Genomic DNA, 22,486 nt, shown 5'->3' with positions numbered 1-22,486 from the left:
AAATTAAAAGTAACTTTTTTAAAAGAAAAGCTTTCTTCAGGCAGGGAGATAGCTTTTGAAGAGGTGAACTGAAACCTGATCAGAATTAAATGATAAAGTTATAGGTGATTGTCAGTTGCTGACAGTGAGGTTCCAGAGACCTGGCTCCGTCTACACGGTGCATGTAGCCTCTCGTGTGTAGAAGCACACTTTTCAGCACCAGCCTCCTTTTCCTGATAACACGGTCCTCTTTTCGTTTCCTGTCTCATAACCATGAACCCTTTGTAAAATCCATAGTATTTTAGGATGAGGTATTGTGGTCAGATGGTTTTTCATAACGTCTTCAAATATACATGAAGGAATATGTTTTTGTGAAAGAGTATTGCATTCTGAGTAGCCGAGAGAAATATGGACAAATCGAGGCCCTGACAGTTTGTTCTGCATCCTGTCGTCGCATGACCCTGGGCTCGTCACTGCGCCCCTCCATATCTCCTTCTCCATCCACCAAATGAGAGGGTTGAACTGGAAAAATTTCTATGGTAACTCGCAGCTCTAAAAATACCGTGATTCTAAATTAAGATTTAGAGAGAGAGAGGCTGTGGCACCACAAATAATGGAATCGAAGTTCCTAATTCCTTTGTCTCTAGTTGGTGGTAATGTTGTGTGTGTGTGAGTTGCTCAGTCACGTCCGACTCCTGCGACCCCATGCATTGTAGCCTGCATGTGGGCCCCTCTGTCCATGGGGCTTCCCAGGCCAGAGTACTGGAGTGGGCTGCCATTCCCTTCTCCAGGGGCTCTTCCCAACCCAGGGATGGAACCCAGGTCTCCCGCGTTGCAGGCGGATTCTTTGCCATCGGAGCCACCAGGGAGGCAGTAGTACTAGACGCCGAGTTAGAATCACTTTGACGACTGCTCTGAGTCGTGTTTAGAATTCTCATCCTGCTCCCCACATTCTTGGAAGGGAGAATTCAGTGTAGAATTCAAGTTTTAGATAAGCTGAAAGGGCCATATAGTCCAACTCCTTTGTTTTATAGTTTGTCTAAGAAACTAGTCAGAGGCAGAGACCAGGGTTTCTGATTCCTGGTCTCGAGCTTTTTATAGGCCGTATGCTTGCCACAGAGAAGGATCAGTCCTTTTGTAATGCCACCAGGACCTCATTTGCACTGTTACCAAAATGGTCCTTGAAGGCAGTGTCTCACTGTCCAAAACCATTGTGTCAATCAGCTTGAGTCCCTGATCTGGGGAAAAGTAACTGGGGGGAGGGGGAGGAGTCTAAGGCTCCCCTCTTAACCTGTCTTCTTCAGGTCTGAGAAAGGGAAATGGCAATCTCATTTTTTTTCCCTTTCCTTTTTGGTTCCATCACTTCCCTTTCCCTGGTAATGACACAGCCAGAGCTGATTTGTTTACAGAAGCCACGTGAATGAGCCAGCCCCCAAAGGGTTAACACTCCCAAATTATGGGGCTGGGTTAACAATAAACAGGATGTCCTCCAGAAATTAAATTTAAACCACTGTGACTCAGGCTGGCCCATCCTCTCAACCAGATTGTTGTCTGGGGTTATTATCGGTGGTTAATTATACCATTGGGTTTAGTGGCAGTGTTGGTCAGTGCGGGCCAGAAGTCAGGCTCCAGGAGAGGGATGTGTGTAGGGAGGGGGTGAGGGATGCGGTGGGAGCGGGAGGTTTGAATGGAAGGGACCCACTGGTCCTGAGCCTGGAAGGAGAGCATTGAGGGGGTCCAGCCTGTACCCCGAGGGCTCTTCCCTGAGCTGATCCCAGCCAGGAAGGCTTCCCTCCCTCCTGCCTGGGTAGGAGAAGCCTGTGCTTCTGTAGCTGTTGGGTTGCATTGTGGCTTCTTTAAGTCTCAAAATTATAGGATCGTAGAATTTTCAGCACCTGAAGGAAGCTTGTAGACTTGTAGACTCCCAGTTTAACCCTCTGGTTTCCCAGAGTAGGAGATTAAGTCCTGGCATAGTCCTGGTGAAGGGCAGCCTGTCCGTGAAAGGAGAGGTGGGGTTAGACTCTTCCACCATGACCTTCCTCCCGTCAGGGCAAGCTGTCTTCCATTTTCAGGTGGACAACCTGAGGGGCAGAGCTTCCCAGCAAGTTCAAGCCAACCTTGAGCTGAATTCAGATTCTTCACCAAGCTAGCTTTATTTAGATGTTGTCAGTTCTTGCGGGACATAACTCAGCCTGACTGATCCTTAATGCCCCTGCAGTTTGTCGTCTCTCCCCAGCCCCACAAGAAGCTCTCCACAGTTTCGGAACTTCCCTGGTGGTCCAGTGACTAAGACTCCATGCTCTCAATGCAGGAGGCCTGGGTTCAACCCCTGGTCAGGGAACTAGATCCCACATGCTGCAACCAAGACCCAGTGCAACCAAATATATAAATAAATATATATTTTTTAAAATCAGCTTAAAAAAAAAGAAGCCCTCCACAGTGTGTGTCTCTGTAGAAAAATAGGGAAGCACCTACTACAGATGAGAGTGGGGTTTTTGTTTGTTTGTCTTCTATGTATTTATTTATTTGGGGGGAGGTGATAGTGGGTTTTGTGGTGGTTTTTTAAAGGCGTGTTTTCAAGGATGAGAACTCTCCAGGTGAGCATGTGACCTCTCTGCCCTAGCCGCTCCCCCAGACGCAAGCTGTGTAGCGACTGTTACTAGTACAGTGCCTCGCTTTCCTGGCTTCACCTTTGCAGTGTATTTAGACAACAGACAGTAGTGCTCAGGGGCATCTTCACCCGCGTGTCCGTGGAGGACCGTTGCCCTGGAGCCCAGCCTGGCTGCTCATGGTCCTCGACCCGCAGTCATGTGGTATGAGTGCCCTGAGGTGAGGCACCCCTTCCAGGGGAGAAGTGGCCGTACCTCATTGAATCTTTTCAACCACGTCCTTCCCCATTTCTCCTAACTTCCCTCTTCATCTCTCTCTGTCTCTCTCACAGGATTCCTTTCAAGATTGGGCAGCCCAAGAAACAGATTGTCCCCAAAACAGTGAGTAACCAGTTCTGTGACTCTGAGACTCACGTAGCCTTTGTATAGAACCGGAGCTTTGACTCAGCGGGTTGTGGGACTGGAGAAGCAGAACCGGGGCCTTATTATTCCCAGTCGTGTCGCTCTAGGACCTCGCATAGGTGGGGGCTTGCAGGGCCCTCCTGTCCCAGGACACTTTATTCCCTCAGGTCAGCCTGGGCCCCTCCCCCTCATTATGGAGGTGGCAGACATGGGTCACAAGGTGAGGATGGACACCCCGCTTCTGAGCAGCCTGTCACAGGGGCCTGGTTGTGACAGTCTGCACTTTACTGAAAGCATTCATGAAACTCAGCAGGGACGTGCCCCAGACCTATATCACCGGCCTCCTCAGGCTGCGTAAAATCCCAGGGAGCCTCCCTGGGATGCCCAGGTCCCCTTCTCTCTGCTGCCACATTCATTCTTAGGCAGGACCCAGAGCCACTCAGAGGAAGGGCATGATTGACTCCTACCCTCTTATGAAAAAGCAGAGACATCATTTTGCTGACAAAGGTCCATATAGTCAAAGCTATGGTTTTTCCAGTAGTCATGTTCGGGTGTGAGACTTGAACCATGAAGAATGCTGAGCACTGAAGAATTGATGCTTTTGAACTGTGGTGCTGGAGAAGATTCTTGAGTCCCTTGGATGGCAGGGAGATCAAACCAGTCAATCCTAAAGGAAATCAACCCTGAATATTCATTGGAAGGAGTGATGCTGAAGCTCCAATACTCTGGCCACCTGATATGAAGAGCCAAGTCATTAGAAAAGACCCTGATGCTAGGAAAGAAGACTAAGGGCAGGAGAAGAAAGGGACAACAGTGGATGAGATGGTTGGATGGCATCATTGACTGAGTGGACATGAGTTTGAGTAAACTCTGGGAGATGGAGAAGGACAGGGAAGCCTGACTTGCTACAGTCCATGGGGTCTCAAAGAGTCATACATGACTTAGCGACTCATCAACACCAACCCTCTTCTAAGCTCACAGTTTTTATCCCCATTTTATCATCCCAACAGAAGAGGAGGAAAATCTAGATTCTTAGAAAGTTGGAACTGTGGGACTTCTCTGGTGGTCCAGTGATTAGGACTCTGCTTCCACTGCAGGGGGCACAGGTTCAATCCCTGGTCAGGGAACTAAGATCCCACATGCCACACCCTTAGAGACTGTCCAGTCCAGCCTCCAGTTTTCCTGATAAGGAGACCAGTGGCCGTAGAGTTGGGGTGACTTTGCAAGGTCTTAACCTAATTCTGACAGAGCTGGAGTTAGGACTCGCGTTCAGGACCCTTGCCATTGCTTTGTGTGCTCTCACTTGGGCTGTGAAGACCTGAGGTTTTGAAATTCTCGTCAGGAATGGCCTCTTCAACCCCTCACCCACAAATCTGAGTAAGACTCCTAAGGGTCTAATGTGGGAGACCGTACCTGTAAGCCTAGCACTGGTCAGCCTGCTGGAGGCTCTGCACTGTCTTCCCAGCCATTGGCAGTTCTTGTCTTAATAACCTTGGCTCAGGACTCAGAACCAGAGAAAGCAATGGCACCCCACTCCAGTACCCTTGCCTGGAGAATCCCATGGACGGAGGAGCCTGGTGGGCTGCAGTCCAGTCGGCCACGACTGAAGCGACTTAGCAGCAGCAGCAGGACTCAGGACTGGGTTTGGCAGCAAGGGAAGTTCTGAGCACATCTGAGCACTGGCTTCATCTTTGGGAAATCCACCATCAGGTCACTTAGGAGGAAATGGGCCTGCATTAAAAGACCCCTCCTGTTTTTCAAGCAAAGGCAGGCCAGGGACAGACTCAGAGCTTACCTCCCATGCAGAGGCTGAGCAGCTGTGGAGGCTGAGGCGCGGAGAATCTGGGCGTGCTGCAGCTGGCCACAGGAAGTGGGAAGGTGTGGCTTTGAGTCTCCAGAGTTTAATCCAGGGCAGATCTGAAAGGGAAGTGGTTTCAAGAAGGGTCTTTTATTCCCAGCACTCACTACCAAAAAACAAGCAAAGAAACAAAAATGTCTCCTAACATCCCAGCCTTTATCAAAATAGCCTTTGTCCTCCATGGAAAAGTATAGACGAGACTGAAGTTTCTAGCTTCCTTGGCAGACTTCATTGTTGGAAAGTCTCTGGGTCTTCTATTTGGGGGAATGGCCAGGACTCCCCAGAGGAAAGGCAGATGGCAGACTCAGTGCCTGTGGATGGGCCCAAGGCCTCCCTCTTCCCTTCCTAGAGTCCGTTGTGTTTGGGACAGAATTGTAGTCCTCTTACTCCTGGCGTCAGCTCCTCCAGACAGACTGGGTAGCACTGAGTGTATTTGTAAGCTTCTCTGTCTGGATTCCCGTCCTGGCCCTGCCACATGCTGCCTGTGAGCCTCAGCAAGTTCCTTACCCTCTCTGAGCCTTCGTTTCATGGGGGTTTGTGTGTGGGGTTTTTTTTTTTTTTTTTTTTTTTTTTCGGTCAAGCCACCCTGCTGTGTATGAGGTCTTAGTTCCCCAACCAGGGATCAAACCCCACCCCCTTCCTGCATTGAAAGTTCGGAGTTTTAACCACTGGACTGCCAAGGAAGCCCTTCTGATCCTTCATTTTCTCTTTGTTGAAGTGAGGATGTTACTAGCTCCTATGTCATTGATGTGTGATGTATCTCACAGGAGGAGCAGATAAAGCACTTAACACAGTACCTGGCAGCAAGTACTCACAAGTACTTTCAGCAAGTACTCACTACATAACGAGATGATAGCTGACGTGACTGCATAAACCACCAAGGACCCAGCCTGTCCCAAACAGCTGGATTCCCCACTGCAACCAACCAGTCCAGTCACCTGGGCCTTCAGTCTCTCAAGAAGAAATCAGAGCCAACTCATGGCTTGGAATAGAGGCCTTTGATTCCTCGACTCCCCAGAGGCACTGAATCTGTGGAGCTAGACCCTGCCTCTTTGGAGTCTCCCTCCACCCCCACCAGCCCCCTCCTGGCCCCCACACAGGCCCAAGCCGTGCAGTTGTCTCAGCATCTCTGGCAGCTGCCCCCGAACTCGGGTGACGCACTCTGTTTTTCCAGGCCCTCTCGGGGAGGGAACAGATGTGGCTGCCTGGGTTATTGGAAGTCGTGGCACCCTTGTCATGGGAAGAAGTGCTCATGTTATCTTCAGGGAGTTCCAGGAGTTTTCTTGGCTTGAGGCACCCAACCATCAGACACAAAGAAAGCATTGTGCATTTGCCCTCCCCATTCTCCTGTGCCCAGGTTATTAACACAAACCCCAGGATTGTCAAAGCTTTGGCTGGGAGGGTGTGTTCTCTGCAGGGGCTGACCCCTGGGACAGAAATGGAAGGATGGGCACTCGCCCACCTCCTACTCCTCAGCTTCTGCTTAGTCCCCTCCCGCTGCCCCAGCCCATCAAAGAGCTGGAGTGTCTTGGTACAGAAAAGAAACTGTACCTCCCTCTATAGCCAGGAAGATGGAAGACTTCTTCTTTTTTTTTTTTTTTTTTTAATATTTATTTATTTGGCCTCACCAGGTCTTAGTTGCAGCATATGAGATCTTAGTTCCCTGACCAGGGATTGAACCCGGACCGCCCGCATCTGGAGCGTGGAGTCTTAGCCACTGGACCACCAAGGATGTCCCAGACTTTGGCCTTTAAAGCAAGGCTTTCCCTGGGTCTCACACACGCCCAGAGTCCCAGCGAGGCAGGCAGGCATTCTGGAAGGTCAAAGTAGATGGGAGTCACAGCAGGTTGATCCTTCCCTTGAGAACTGTTTCCACATACAAAGTGAAGGGACCCTTTGTAACAAGTCTAAGAGAGGCTGCTTCCTGGAAGGGGAGTTTCTCAGCTGGCCCAGGGTTCCTGTTTCCCCACCTCAGCTTATAGCCCCAGAATGTGAGCCTGGCCCTGTCCATGGGCCTTCCTGTCTTCCCCATGCATGTGAGTGGGCAGAAATTCTGCCCCATACTCACTTAACAACCACTGAGCTCCTACTATGCGGCAGTCTGGCCCAGGCCCTGGAGATGAGCCATGAGCCGCTCAGCCCCTCTGGCCACCCCGAGCCTCCATGAATGCTGAGGCGGTCTTGGTGCTTGATCCTCCCAGCACTGACCCCGCCAGCCAGACCTGACCCGCTGATGGTCACACACATGTGTTTACACTTGCATTGTTGACTGGGGTCCAGTTGCTTTTTTGGCAAAGGCATTGGACGTCCAAAGATGTTCAGATCTTTTGTGTTTGGCTCCTTTCCTCAGCACGGATACACCTTGGAACGAGACTTCAGTGTGTCCCTTGATCCCCTAAGCCATCGTCTGAGAGTCTAGTATCCGGGTGCTATGCCTCTTAGATCTTTCCCCAGGGGACCAGAGACCTCCGGAACAGTGAGCTGTGGAAGTAGCCCCAGGTGGCTACCAGAGACAGGAGGTGAAGCATCCTTGACCTTCTCTTAGGCTGTCAGTGTGTAGAGCAAGAGCCCCAAGTTCCCATCCGACACACCTCTCTGCTTCCAGTGTAAGATCCCCAAGTTTCTCCTGAGCCAGTTGGAAACCTGCAGCCCTTCTACATGCAAGGACCAGCAGTGGCACCCAGGGAGACCAGGTTCCCTGACACCCCGCACAGCACCCTGGGGATTGCACAAGAGTGTGCTGCAAGCCAGGCCTTGGCCTCCTTTCCCCCTTTCCCCCACCCCCACCCCCCACCACCTCCCGGGGCCCCTCCTGTCTGCTCTTGATCTTCAGGAGAGCAAACTCCGGCCATGGTGACCTTCATTTCAATTACACTTTTTTGGCCAAAAAATGCCTGTAAGACGTGAAGACTCTGCTGGGGCACCAGAGACGAGGCTTTTTGTTTGTTTTGGGAGTTTGATTTTTTTCTGTTTGTGCCAAGTGGCTTATGGGGTCTTAGTTCCCCGACCAGGGATTGAACCTGGGCCCTCTGCATTGGGAGTTCATAGTCTTAGCCACAGGACCACCAGGCAAGTCCTGTGAATGTAGTTTTTTTTTTTTTTTTTTTTAAAAAAAAGACCTAAGCTAGCAGTCTGCATTCTAGTCCTGCTATCCCACAAAGTAGGCCTGTGTCCTGAAGTAAATCACTCCCTCTGGCAGCATGCTCCTCACTTATCCCATGAAATCCTTGGCCTGGATAATGTTCTGCTAGTCTGTGACTTGTGTTGAATTTACCTCCATCCAGACGTGGAGCGTGAGGCCCGTGTTGGGGAACAGCACATGAGTCTTTGATGATAACTACAGATTTGTGTGCCTCACCTCTAACCTGTATGTCCAGTGACAGGATTTAGGGCTCTCCCTAGCAGGAGCCTCTGGGTGGCAGCCAGGAAGGCCCTCTCAGAGGTCATGGCCTCAGTTCATCAGCTGGGGCTTTCCCCACTTTGGTAGCATGACAGTTAAGGGCACAGACCTGAGAGCCGGGCTGCCTTGTCCGTATTCAAACCCTAGGCCTCCCGCTCAGTAGTGGTGTGACCTTGATCAGCTGACACCCTTCTGTCCCAGGGACCTCAGTGTGGTGAGGGCCCTCAGCACACCTGCCTGCCAAGTGACTGATGGACGACAAGCCGGCTCTGGGAACGTGCAGGGAGCAGTTAGGCCTCCTTGGGAGAGGACGAAGCAGAGGCGATGCTCAGTTCTCCCACGGGACTCCACTGGCCACTCTGCTGAGACCACCACCTGGGCCCCGCATGACCGACGGGGAGATCCAGGCTCTAGAAGTGCGGGTGACTGTCCTCACTTCACCTGCCGTGTCAGTCAGGGAATTGGGGTCCAGGCACACACCCACTCAGTTTAAATATCGAGGAAACCTGGTAACTCATCCAGAGTTTAGATAGCATTACTGAGTCAATAATGATATTTGTGATGGGCCTAAGTATCCCAGTGCACAGAACAGTTGATCCTGTGTCTTTCACGATCCACCCGAACCTCTCAGGCTCAGGACTTGTGAGGAAACCGGGTTGGGAGGGGACCAGTTCCTACCCACTTTCCTCCAAGCCTGGGTGAGGAGTTTCTGTCACACTCTGAGCCCCTTATCTGCCCCCTTCCACCCATGGGGAAGGCAGGGGAGGGGTGTCAGGAGCACAGCCCAACCTCACTCCCTACAGGGGCAGACAGAGCTGAGATCTGCTGGTACCTGCCTGGCTGGCCCGTCTGGGAGGGGAGGCCTTCACCCTAAATCAAACAATTAATTTGGGAACACAAGGCTCCTGTGTCGTGAGCAGTGCTTGTGTGGACTGGATGGCGTTGTTTTCTGCAGAAGGGGTGGCTGGGAGGGCGGGCCAGGAGTTTTGTAGGTGGCAGATTTTTTCCAACGTGCTGTCAGTCTTCCAGTGATTGAGTTATCACTTCCTTTTCAGGTGGAGAGAGACTTTGAACGAGAGTATGGAAAACTGCAGCAGTGAGTGTCAGCCCTGAGAAGGGTGGGCGGGAAGGGGGTTCTGCTCGGGAAAGGAAAGGCTGTCCTGCCCAGTCTCACTTCCCACATCACCTCATCCACTGACCGACCATCCTGTCGGCACCCCAGAAGCCAGGGCAGTTCAGTCCACCACTGGCCAGAAATTCTGTCCTGAGGTGGCCGCCTAATAGTCATTATCTCGTAGCCTTTGGGTGTGTGGCCTTGCTCCAAGCTTGTAGTGGCCCTTCGGTCAGTAGGAACATCCTCGCAGAGCAGGGCTCCTCCTCCTCCTCCTGGCAGGAGCCCTGAGTCCCACATAGGGTGCAGCTCAGATGGGTGGGCGAACAGAGGCAGAGGCAGCCAGGCGATGCCAGGTTCCAGGCCCATACCACTGCCTTGCAGGCTGGAGGAACAGACCAAAAGGCTGCAGAAGGACATGAAGAAGAGCACGGACGCCGACCTGGGTAGGTGACCCCTCCCCCGCACTCAGCCTGGATGGGAGAAAGGCAGAGGTGGTCGCCCTCCTCACTCAGTCCCTGTAGGGCTGGCTTTGAAGAAGGTGCACTTAGCAGTTGCCCCACAGATGTCCCTGAGAAGTGGCATGAGGCCACGTTTCACTTAGCAGACTACCGCTCTCTCCTTTCCCTGGAACATCAGCCACCACCAGCAACAGGTGGAGGCCAGCTTCTGGGGTCTGTGCCCCAGAGCCTCCTGCCAGAGCTCATCCAAGGGATGGGAGGTTCTGGCCGTGACCTCCCCCACTCTCCTGTCCTGGTGTCTCCACACTGTGTATAGCAAGCCACAGGTCTGAGTTTGAGTCCATCCATTATTTGTTTTGTAGGAGTTAGTTCCGAGTCACCTGGAGTCCATCTTTCTTTGTGGCTCCTACTGTCTTCCCAGCAGGAGATGCTGCGGCCTGGACTTCCTTTCCCTCCTGCTTCCCCATACTCCTCAGAATGTGAATGGAAGAAATAGAACATCAGGGATCTGTGAGGTGGATTCTGACTGTAGAGAGCACAGGTTTTTAACAAATAAACCAGGATAAATGGCCAACCTCTGGGGCCTCAGATTCCTGACCTCTTCCGTCCCAAGTCAGAAGCAGAGTCTGGGCAGAGAAAGCCCTCCTGACACAGTGGTGCCCTCACCCATCACAAAGCCTGCGTCCCCCAGTCCAGGCAGCCTCACACCCTGGCAGCTGGTGTGTCAGAGGCAGTGAGTGCCCGCTGTAGTACGGATGGCCTGGCCCACCCCCAGGCTCTGAGTCATCAGGTCTGGGCAAGGCCTGAAAATCTGTGTTTCTAGCCAATTCCCAGGCAGCACTGATGCTGCTGGTCCAGGGACCCCACTTTGAAAACTACTGCCCCAGACAGTGGGGGGGAATCAGATTATGCCTTTCCTGGTCTTGGAAATCCCTGAGCTGGTGCCTAGACAGGATCTCACGTCTGAAGCTGTGGGTCCAAAATAAGATCAAGGAGGTGTGACCAGTCCCCGCTGTGTCCTCATCAACCCTGGCACTCCTGGGTTGTGTTAAGGCCCTAGAGACTCACGTGGGGTCCGAGACCTCGAGCTGTCCAAGGTACAAAGCCCACCAGGCCTCCTGGTTTGTACTGGTCTGGCCATGCCCCTCGCCTGACCCTGCAGAGCTAGGGTGAGGGCTGTGAGCTGCTCCAGTGGAGCGCGGGGGGCCCTCTGTTCATGCAGGCCAGTCATATCTCAGAGTGGAGTTCCAGACCCAGCGCCACCCTGCAGATACTCGCTTTTCATTCACTTCAGGTGGTTCTAGCAAAGAGACATCACATGAAGATGTGGCACCTGTAGGAAAGAAAAGGAAAATTGGGAAGAAAGTCTTCCCACCTGACCTTTGCCTTTTGGGATTTCTCCTCAACTATTAAAAAAACAGGTGGAAGAAATTTTTCAAAAACATTTCTAGATTTGTCCAAGTTTTTTCATCTTTTAGTGATGTTGTCTGCAGCCATTTTATGATCCAGTCAAGGTACATATGAGTTTGTGCCTAAACCTACAAAGTTACTTTACTTTTTTTTTTTTTAAGAGGGTTTTTCCCTCTACTTCGTCAACATCTCTGGGAGGTTTACATTTCCAGTCATCTCATATTTTGCCCTTCAGCTGGGGGGATCTGCAGCTTACTCCCAGAGTCAAGAGAAATCAGGGTGCTTATTACAATAGTGTGCTTTGGTTTAATTGGCAGCGTTTTTTTTTCTCCTTAATGGCTTATACAGTAATGGCATGTCTTACAATTGACAGCATCTTTAATGTAATGACATAAAATAGTAAGAAATAGTTCAAAGATTTGTTTTCCCCTGAGCCCCTGAAACTGGTACAGGCTCTACAGGGCAAACAAGGCCCTTCTCCAGCCTTTCCGACCCCTCCAGGATTTTGTTTGCTGGTAATAGAGGCCTGAAAAAGTCTATGGGGCCAAGAACTCCAACACTGCCAACAGGTTGCCTCGCCACACCAAATCCTGCCAAGTTTTGTCAATAAAGTTTTATTGGAACACAGCCACACCCATTCTTTGGGTATCGCCTGTGGCAGAGTTGAGTTGTTGGAAGTCTAAAATCTTGTCTGTAGCCCTGTACAGTACCTTTGCCTCCCTGATGTAGATACTGTTTTACTCTTTCCGTGAGGGAGCCCCAAACAAGCCTCACATCCAAACTGCTTGGAGATTTTTTCGAACACATATTCCTGGATTCCAAGCTTATTGAAATAAATCTTTAGAGCTAGAAATGTGGATTCCTTACAGCTTCCCATCCAAATGATTCTGTTAGAATCTAGAGTTTGGAAAATAGGTCATTGCAGCAGGTAAATCTGCTCAGAAGAATTCCCACAAGCAGCATCCGATGAATGTTAGCAGCGTCAGGCACGCATGTTATATGCCATGAGGACCAATGCCTGGTGCCTCTGGGGTAACTGTGGTTTTGATGGCCTGTGGCCATGGGTGGAGGTCATCCAGGTGCAAGACTCTGGCCCCAGGAAGGACAGGGAGCCTGCAGACAAGACCTTGAAGCCTGTCCTGTCATCAATTCACTGAACTTTGATCTCTTAAAGCCATGTCTAAATCTGCTGTGAAGATATCCTTGGACTTGCTGTCCAACCCCCTCTGCGAGCAAGACCAGGACTTTCTGAACATGGTGACTGCCCTGGACACAGCCATGAAGCGGATGGATGCCTTCAACCAGGAAAAGGTGACTGGGGTCTCTGCCCACCCCCCACATTCCACGGCTTGTGGAATCTTAGTTCCCCAACCAGGAATCAAACCTTTTCCCCCTTCAGTGGAAGTGCAGTCTTTAACCACTGGACCACCAGGGAATTTCCAGGGTGACTGAGGTGTTGGTCTTCCCCCTTCTCAAGGCTTCTGTCTGGGAGAAGTGCTACATGGAGTCTTTGTGGAGGCTCAATCTCTCCGGGCGCCTCAGTGTCCCAGCCCTGTGAGCTCTCTCCTGGCCACCGTGCCCCTGCAATGGGTCCTTGCCATGGCTCCTGTGAGCTCACGTCACTCACCATGAGGCCACAAAGGAGATTCAGGCCAGCTCTGCCCACCTGCACCCATAGCCCCTCAGACTAATTGTGGCTACCCACCCAACCTCCTCACCAGACACAGCCACATTTGGCCTTCCAGACCCTGGTCCACAGGATGAGAACTGCCATGAGACAAGACAGTGCCTCTGGTCGCCCTCCAAGCTCCCTGCTCATCATCTCTGCCTCGTTCCTTCAGCAGTTAGGGGTGCTCCTCCCTGCCTGGAGCTCTCAGGGCACCCCTGTCAGGCCCATTTCCTTTCTCTTCTCCCCTTTGGGGAAGAGTCTAGCCTCCCCCCAGTCTTGACACCACCTGGTTTTTCTTTCAACAGGTGAACCAGATACAGAAGACTGTGATTGAACCCTTAAAAAAGTGAGTAAAAGTCGTGGGGTCCACGGACCTCAGGGCATGTACTGAAAAGGCAGTTCAGCTAGCCACTTGGGAACTGAAGATCATTTCTATTAACCTGTCCCCAGAGTCACTGGGCAGACAGGAAGCTCCAGGGGACACCGGTGGCCTGCCCTGTGGCTGACACTCGGGGTGGTTCCAGAGCACCCCACCTGGCCGGGAGTGCTCAGTGACGACAGGGCCCACCTGACCCTCCACGGCAGCCGGCTGGCGCCCCCGCGGTCTTTCCGTGTTGTTGTCCCTTTGTTCCTGATGGACCAGAGCTTGTGGGGTTAAGCTAGCAGAGATCTTGGCCAGCCCTCAGCGGAGATGAGCGAGGCCTTTCATCTCAACCGGGCTGGGAGAGCAGCTGCCTGAAGCACCCGGCTTTTAAAATGTGGGGGTGGCCACACACAGGGAGGGGCACAGCCGCCTGGGAAGGTCCCCCAACTCGTGACCTGTCAGGGTCAGAAATTCTTGTGTGAGGCTCAACTTCAGTCTGGCAGGCTCTGGTCAGTGATCAGACGGGCCTATTCCCTGGGTCCCCTGAGGTGGGGGGTTGGGGGGGGGGTGGGACGGCGGTGGGGAGGACAGGCAGGAACATTGCCTTGAAGCTCCCGAATCACTTCATCTTCCTCCCTGGCCTCTCCCAGCCCAGCTCTGACCTAGAAAGGCTCCCGCGCCAGCCCAGCAGCTGCTCTTTATTACCTCTTCCGTGGTGGTCCCTGGCCATTGCCTCACCAGGGCTGGGTAATGAGGCTGCGCTAATTACCATTAGGCCTGGATCAGGGCCCGGAGGGAGATGAAGAGGGCAGGTTTTTGATCCTCCAGCCCCTGGCGTTGGGGTTGTTGAGCTCTTGTTCCCTGTTCGGGTCCAAGGGGTGGGATTAGGGAGAGCTCCTTCTAAGCCAGACCGTCTAGAGGCTCAGCCATGCAGGGAGACGGACCTTGGCCTGTAGGGATTTCTCCCCACTCCTGCCCTGGGCCCCTGCCCCCAGCCCTGGGCCCCTGCCCCCAGCCCAGCCCGAGGTGGCAGAGTCACCCAAGGAGCTGGGTGCTGGAGGGGCCAGCAGTTCAGGAGGGAGGTATCAGAGCTCCACTGCTGATGGCTGTCTGAGTCAGTCTCCAGGTGTGAGGGTTCAGAGCTGGGTGGGAAGGATCTCGGGCCAAGCACACCCTGTCCACGGGGGTCCCAGGGGCTGTCACGGAGGCTGCTATGGACACCCAGGCTGGCAGGGTGAGGCAGGGGACACCAGCCTGGAGAACTGGGGGACTGACTCCCGCCTCAATTTCACCACCAACGAGGCGGCCTTGAAATTCGATGCCTGGCTTCTAGAGCCAACTGGAGAGAGATCCAGGCTGTTTCCCACCACCCCAGCAGCCCACCACCTGCCAGGAAGGTGGGTGAGTGGCCGGCCGAGGGGGCGGCCACTATCTCCGCAGCAGATCCGCTGACCTCTGCCTGAGCCCCCTGGCCTGCCTGCCTGCCTGCCTGGCTTCTATGCATCCCGTGGCCGACATGCGATCCCCTCCAACCGGGTAAACCCGGCGCTGCCTGTTGCCGCCTCTTGCCAGGCGAGAAGCTCCCAGGGACCCCAGCACCGGAAACAGGAAACTGCAGCTTTCCTGTCCTCTGATGAGGAACATTGCCACATGGCCTCCCCACCACCCCCGGCCTCCCCTGGGGGGCTCGGCCTCTAATCCCAGTCTCTGGGCCGCGTTCACATGGTCGGATGGGGATGCTTTCAATTTCCCTTTCCTGGTGGGTGGAAGATCCCGGCTGTGTGGGCACAGATTGAGGAATGGCAGGCATTCCCCACCAGGGCCGGCTGCTCCCAGCCCACCTCCCAGCCGGCCTCCCTTCCCTCCGCCTCCGGCTGCCTCTTCACCCAGTGCTTACCCCGGGAGGCATTTGCTGTTCCCCACTCAGGATGGGCAAGAAATGGACAGAGCTTCAGCAAGTGCCCGGGGTAGGCCCAGCCTTGCTCTTGCTTCTCCGTGGGTAGATGTGATTCAGTCTTTAGGAGCTTGGGATGTAGTGAGGAAGCCATGCGGCATTCCAAAAAAATGGTCCAGAGTGACAACTGCCAAGGCGGGGCAGTGCAGTGGAGCAGGAAGAGCCGTGCACAGGCCGGGCTTGTCTCCTGTCTGTGGAAGGGGAGCAGGGCTAAACTCTTGAAATGACCAAACCCATCATCCCCTCCCTAAAGGAGCCATCATGGGCTGGAGTCACTCTGTGCATGGAGGGCAGAGACCCTCCTGGGGTCCTGGCCCAGGGACCCCATGTCCCCCTCACCAGTAACTTTCAGGGGACCCCCGGCACTGGGCAGAGATGTTCTGAGCCCTCAGCCTTGCTTCTTCATGGCCACCCAGTCACAGTGCAGATTCGGTCCCCAGGGAGAGCTGGGCCACCTGTCCTTGTCAGGTCAATTCCAAATGTGCCCTGTAGGGTCCCAGAGCCATGTCTGGAAGGGGCCCAGGCCCTGGGGACCAGCCTGTGCTTGTCCTAACCTCCCTCCCACGTCCCTGCCCCGACGTGAAGGTAGAGGCAGCACTTACACACCCCAGACAAGGAGCGGGGCCAGCACTGTGGTGTTGATACTCTCTAATACAGAGCTGGCAGAGTTCTGTAACTTCTGAGGAGAAGAGGAGGAGGTGGGGCTTCCGTGAGGCAGTGACCAGAGCCAGGGATTCAGATTACACTGCCTGACCTGCCCTGCCCCACCTCAGTTTCCCTGCTTGCGTATGGGAAGGGCATGACCCCACCCCTAGGGGGTCCTGAAGTCCAGGGCCCAAAGCCACCCAGGTAGTAAGTGGTTCATGATCCTCGGTGGCAAACGGAGTGAGCGGAGCAGCCCCCCTCGGCCTCTGGTTTGACTGTGGGGTGCTCTGATGGGAGACAGGAGTTAGTGTGGTGAAGAGACCATTTTCCTGGGGGGTCTCACAGAGCTGCTGCTGCTCCCCTCCAGAGAACAAGTGGTCTCGCTCCCACAAGGCTGAAGGTAGCCTCCTGTGAGCATACTCATCCCCTGAGGTTGGCTGGAAATCTGCCCTGGATCCATTCCTCCCTGCCTCAGCTCAGGACCTGTCCAACCTAGGGTTGGATTCCTACTTCCTGTGTTCATTTCAGTTCACTCACTCAGTTGCGTCCAACTCTTTGCAGCCCCATGGACTGCAGCACGCCAGGCTTCCCTGTCTATCACCGACTCCCAGAGCTTGCTCAAACTCAAGTCCATTGAGTCAGTGATGCCATCCAACCATCTCATCCTCTGTCATCCCCTTCTCCTCCCACCTTCAGTCTTTCTCAGCATCTGGGTCTTTTCCAGTGACTCAGTTATTCGTATCAGGTGGCCAAAGTATTGCAGCTTCAGGTTCAGCATCAGTCCTTCCAATGAATATTCAGGGTTGATTTCCTTTAGGATTAACTGGTTGGATCTCCTTGCAGTCCAAGGGACTTCTTCAGCCTCACAGTTCAGAAGGATCATTTCTTTGACACTCAGCTTTCTTTATAGTCTGACTCTCACATCCATACATGACTACTGGAAAAACCATAACTTTGACTAGATGAACCTTTGTCAGCAAAGTAATATCTCTGCTTTTTAATATGCTGTCTAGGTTTGTCATAGCTTTTCTTCCAAGGAGCAAGAGTCTTAATTTCATGGCTGCAGTCACCATCTGCAGTGATTTTGGAGCCCAAGAAAATAGTCTATCGTTGTTTCCATTGTTTCTCTATCTATTTGCATTGAGGTGATGGTACCGAATGCCATCTTCTTCGTTTTTTGAATGTTGAGTTTTAAGTCGGCTTTTTCACTCTCCTCTTGCACTTTCATCAAGAGGCTCTTTAGTTCCTCTTCACTTTCTGCCATGAGGGTGGTGTCATCTGCATATCTGAGGTTATTGATGTTTCTCCCGGAAATCTTGATTCCAGCTTGTGCTTCATGTGCTGCATTTCGCATGATGTACTGTGCATATAAGTTAAAAAAGCAGGTGACAATATACAGCCTTGACGTACTCCTTTCCCAATTTTGAACCAGTCCATTGTTCCATGTCCGGTTCTAACTGTTGCTTCTTGGCCTGCATACAGATTTCTCAGGGGGCAGGTCAGGTGGTCTGGTATTCCCATCTCTTGAAGAATTTTCCACAGTTTGTAGTGATCCACACAGTCAAAGGCTTTGGTGTAGTCAATAAAGCAGAAGTAGATGTTTTTCTGGAACTCTCTTGCTTTTTCGATGGTCCAGCAGATGTTGGCAATTTGATCTCTGGCTCCTCTGCCTTTTCTAAACCCAGCTTGAACACCTGGAAGTTCTCAGTTCACGTACTGTTGAAGCCTGGCTTGGAGAATTATGAGCATTACTTTGCTGGCATGTGAGATGTGTGCAATTGTGCGGTAGTTTGAGCATTCTTTGGCATTGCCTTTCTTTGGGATTAGAATGAAAACTGACCTTTTCCAGTCCTGTGGCCACTGCTGAGTTTTCCAAATTTGCTGGCATATGGAATGCAGCACTTTCACAGGATCATCTTTTAGGATTTGAAATAGCTCAACTGGGATTCCATCACCTCCACTAGCTTTGTTCGTCGTGATGCTTCCTAAGGCCCACTTCACTTTGCATTCCACGATGTCTGGCTCTAGGTGAGTGATCATACTATCATGATTATCTGGGTCATGAAGATCTTTTTTGTACAGTTCTTCTGTGTATTCTTGCCACCTCTTCTTAATATCTTCTTGTTTCTCTTAGGTCCATACCCATCTTTGCATGAAATGTTCCCTTGATATCTCTAATTTTCTTGAAGAGATTTCTAGTCTTTCCCATTCTATTGTTTTCTTCTATTTCTTTGCATTGATCACTGAGGAAGGCTTTCTTATCTCTTACTATTCTTTGGAGCTCTGCATTCAGATGGATATATCTTTCCTTTTCTCCTTTGCCTTTAGCTTCTCTCTTCTCAGGGCTCTTCAGACAACCATTTTGCCTTTTTGCATTTCTTTTTCTTGGGGATGGTCTTGATCACTGCCTCCTGTACAATGTCATGAACCTCTGTCCATAGTTCTTTGGCGCTCTATCAGATCTAATCCCTTGAATCTATTTGTCACTTCCACTGTATAATCATAATGGATTTGATTTAGGTCATACCTGAATTGTCTAGTGGTTTTCCCTTTCTTCAATTTAAGTCTGAATTTTGCAATAAGGAGTTCATGATGTGAGCCAAGTTAGCTCCCAGTCTTGGTTTTGCTGACTGTATAGAGTTCCATCTTTGGCTGCAGAGAATATAATCAATCTGATTTTGGTATTGACCATCTGGTGATGTCCATGTGTAGAGTAGTTTCTTGTGTTGGAAGAGGGTGTTTGCTCTGGTCAATGCATTCTCTGGGCAAAAGTCTGTTAGCCTTTGCCCTGCTTCACTCTGTACTTGGCCAAACTTGCCTATTACTCCAGGTATCTCTTGACTTCCTACTTTTGCATTCCAGTCCCCTGTGATGTAAAGGACATCTCTTTTTAGTGTTAGTTCTAGAAGGTCTTGTGGGTCATCATAGAACTGTTCAACTTCAGCTTCTTCAGCATTAGTGATTGGGGCATAGACTTGGATTACTGTGATATTTAATGGTTAGCCTTGGAAGAGAACAGAGATCATTCTGTCATTTTTGAGATTGCACCCAAGTACTGCATTCTGGACTCGTGCTTGAATATGAAAGCTACTGCATTTCTTCTAAGGGCTTCTTGCCCACAGTAGTAGATGTCATGGTCATCTGAATTAAATTCACCCATTCCAGTCCATTTTAGTTCACTGATTCCTAAAATGTCGATGCTCACTCTTGCTATCTCGTCTTCCACACACTTCCTGTGTAGGCTAGCCCAGTTCCCGTGTTGAGTCAGTCTTCCAAAGTGTATCTGACCTTGGCCTTGGAGATACAACCTGGTTGACCACCGGGGAAAGAGAAGTTATGAGCTGTGTGTGGTTCAGGTGCTGCTGGGGCCAGAGTAGCAAGAACTGCTTGACTGCCCATGGGATGGTGGCCCGTCCAGAGCTGTACAACAACCCGCACACGCTGCTTCCTTGTCATGGCACCCTCCTTCCTTAGGACAGGAGCTGAGGTGACAGCACCTTGACAAAGACGAGGAAACTGTCTGCAGCTGTCTGCCTGCCTGGTCCTTGTCCTGTCTCTGTGCTCGCCCCCACCCACCACCTCCCGGGCAGCCAGAGAGATGGAGCGGAGGCTGGGAACACTGGGGCTGCCAAGCAGGGGTGTTGCTAATGAGAGAGTCAGGGCAGCTGCTGGTGGTCCATGTCCAGTTTGGGTGGAAGGGGAGGGGCTCCCCCAGTATCTGAGACCCCCTTGTAGCACTGCCTGAGGCCAAAGAGGTAAAATGAGTCCCATCTTCTCTGGAGGGTCTCAGCCACCTAGGTGTCCAGCCCTACCTGGGAGACCATGTGTCGTGGAGGTGGCCATCTGCTCTGGTTTGCTCAGCACCGAGTAGGCCTGAGTCTTCTGCCCGGCAGAGCAGTCCTTCGGGTATTGGTTTGATTACAGTGTACAGGGGCCCGTGACTGAGGATTCTGAGATGGGTGGCTGCTCTGGCCCACATTAGCATCTCCAGCTACACAGTGAGCCCGTTACAGACACCCAGGCAGTTAGAAGGATCCTCTTCAGTGGCCTGCTTGTTTCACCCAAGTTTACTGCAACTGGGTCCACAGCTTTGTTTGGGACGTCATGCTCCAGGCGGGTTTCTGTCCTCTGTTCTCTGGCAGAAGTGGTCATTACTCTTAGGTTACTGCACTCTTGATCTGTTGAGTCTTTTTCCTGCCCCAACTTCCATTTTCTGAGCCTCCCTCTTCGTGCTTGTCAGCCATAGAATAACCGCTGGGCCGTCATCTTCTTAGTTAGAGGTGGCATCTCCACCAGCTACTCGGGCTTAGTGTTCAAACCACCCTGTCTTTTCCTGTCCAGTTCCAGAAAACCCACTCACGGCTTTGCCTGGCCTCCTCCCACGCTCATTAGTCGAGGAGAACGCAGCATCCTTACCTGGACGTGGTCATGCCCTGGGTTTGTCTCAAGACTGGGTTGCCCTTTGTAGTCAAAGAGGACCCGCATCACAAAGACTGTGCCCACGGTGGCCAACCACGCCAGAGCCTCTGCTGCTGCTCTTTCTGACCAGCTGCTAGAGCGTTTCCCTGTGGTTCCTTTATCCTGGTGGGGCAGAGCTCCTTGAGTCATTTTTCTCAAACATTTGGTTTGACAGTTTGGCCGTTTCAACAGCAGAACATGTGGATTCTTGCGTTTCTGGTGGAACTGGTAGAAAAGGGCAGGAGTAGGTTGTTATTTTATTGGAATATAGTTGATTTACAAGGTTATGTTAGTTTCAGGTGTACATCAGAGTGATTCTGTTTTTTGTTTTTATTTTTGGGCTATGCTGTGTGGCTTGTGGGAGTTTAGTTTCCCAACCAGGGGTTGAACCTGTGTCCTTGACAGTGAGAGTGCAGATAGAGTCCTAACCAGTGGACCACCAGGGGAGTCTCAGTTCAGTTATATATGTGTGTGTGTGTGTATATGTGTATTTTATAAACATTCTTTTTCAGATTGTTTTCCATTATATGTTATTACAAGATATTGAATATAGTTCCCAATGCTATGCTGTAAGGGCTTCCCAGGTGGCTCAGTGGTAAAGAATCCACCTGCCAATGCAGGAGATGCAGGTTTGATCCCTGGGTCCAGATGATCCCCTGGAGAAGGAAATGGCCACCCACTCCAGTCTTCTTGCCTGGAGAATACCATGGACAAAAGAGCCTGGCAGGCTACAGTCAGTCCATGGGGTTGCAAAGAGTCCAACACAACTTGGTGACTAAACAACGACTACTTTGCAGTAAATCCTTGTTCATTTATTTTATATATAGCAGTGTGTATCTGGCTAATCCCAAACTCCTAATTTACTCCTCCCCTTCATCAATGGACATGAGTTTGAGCAAAATCTGGGAGATAGTGAAGGACAGGGAAACCTGGTAAACTGCAGTCCACGGGGTTGCAGAGTCAGACACGACTCAGTGACTGACAGTCTTGCCGTTTGGTAGCTACGTTTGTTTTCTTTGTCTACGAATCTGTTTCTGTTTTGTTCATGTGTGTCGTGTTTTAGATTCTATGTATGAACAATACAATACGATACTTGTCTTTCTCTGATTTAGTAGCGTCATCTCTAGGTCCATCAGTCTTGCAGCTGGCATCATTTCATTCTTCTCTAATGGCTGCGTAATACGGGGGTAGGTATGGTTGCACCTGATGGTAGTGTGAGGTGGTGGGAGGTGCCAGGTGGCAAGCTGGGCCCCTTGAGTGGATCTCTGCTGGACCCTCACTACCTAACTGTGACCTTAGACAATGTATGTCATCTCTCTGGTCTCAGCTCTTGCACTTTTTTAAAGGAAGATGTTGGACAGAAGCTTGACCTCCAGGCTTTTCTGACACCAGCCCTCGGAGTGGCTGCCCTTGGCCCAGCTCCTGGAGCACCCTTGGATCCAGGCCCAATCATGAGGGGTGTGTCTCCATTTGCTCAAATGGCTTCCTGAGCCCTGTCCACCCCTGTCCCTTCATGATTGTCTAGGGAGCTCTCCTGGTTCTGCTAGCTCATCTGTCTTTTGTTTCTTCTCAGAGGCATGATGCTAATTAATAGAAGCTGAATCATTTTGTACCAAGTCAAAAAAAAATACTCCAAGGAGTCTACAGCTCCTCCATACTCTGAAATGTGTGGAGTCATACAAGGTGGGGGCTAAAAGGCAGTGGCCACATCCTTGGCATCTTGCATTCATGACCCCCTGAGTCTCCTTAGGGGCTGTGGAGAGGCCCTTCACCCTGTCTTCCTTCCCCCGACCTTACCCCCTGGTGATACTCTCAGCATGTACCCCACTGAAGCCAGGGCCACGTCTGTCTCATCCATAGTAAGATCCCCAAGATCTAGAATGAAGCCTGGTACTTGGTAGACACTCACTATGTGTTTCTGAATGAGCGATGAACTGCCAGCCTGCAGCTCTAAGAACGGGCCTGTCTTCCCAGGTTCGGCAGCGTATTCCCGAGTCTAAACATGGCAGTGAAACGGCGGGAGCAGGCCTTGCAGGACTACAGAAGGCTGCAAGCCAAGGTGGAAAAGTACGAGGAGAAGGAGAAGACGGGACCAGTGCTGGCCAAACTCCACCAGGTACCAGGAAGAAGTGCTGGGGGTGGACTGGAAGCCGTGTGGTCCGACAC

The 22,486-nt window shown here is 51.6% G+C and overlaps 1 protein-coding gene across 2 annotated transcripts in view; it reads left to right on the top strand.

The window, feature by feature from the left end:
• The window catches only part of BIN3 (bridging integrator 3), a 50,377-nt gene that overhangs the window by 24,378 nt on the left and 3,513 nt on the right, over positions 1 to 22,486 (top strand). Inside the window, exons 2-7 of one of the 2 annotated variants that reach the window (XM_055578725.1) lie at positions 2,921 to 2,969; positions 9,304 to 9,344; positions 9,744 to 9,805; positions 12,405 to 12,541; positions 13,205 to 13,245; positions 22,295 to 22,436. In XM_055578725.1, coding sequence (XP_055434700.1) covers positions 2,921 to 2,969; positions 9,304 to 9,344; positions 9,744 to 9,805; positions 12,405 to 12,541; positions 13,205 to 13,245; positions 22,295 to 22,436 — 472 coding nt within the window. The remainder of the gene's footprint in view (positions 1 to 2,920; positions 2,970 to 9,303; positions 9,345 to 9,743; positions 9,806 to 12,404; positions 12,542 to 13,204; positions 13,246 to 22,294; positions 22,437 to 22,486) is intronic. The other variant, XM_055578726.1, reaches the window with a different exon arrangement.

This window comes from Bubalus kerabau, chromosome 4 (genome assembly GCF_029407905.1).
Source record: "Bubalus kerabau isolate K-KA32 ecotype Philippines breed swamp buffalo chromosome 4, PCC_UOA_SB_1v2, whole genome shotgun sequence".
NCBI classification, from domain to species: domain Eukaryota; kingdom Metazoa; phylum Chordata; class Mammalia; order Artiodactyla; family Bovidae; genus Bubalus; species Bubalus kerabau.
The sequence above is the reverse complement of the archived record's forward strand: the minus strand, read 5'-3'. Positions and strand labels throughout refer to the sequence as shown.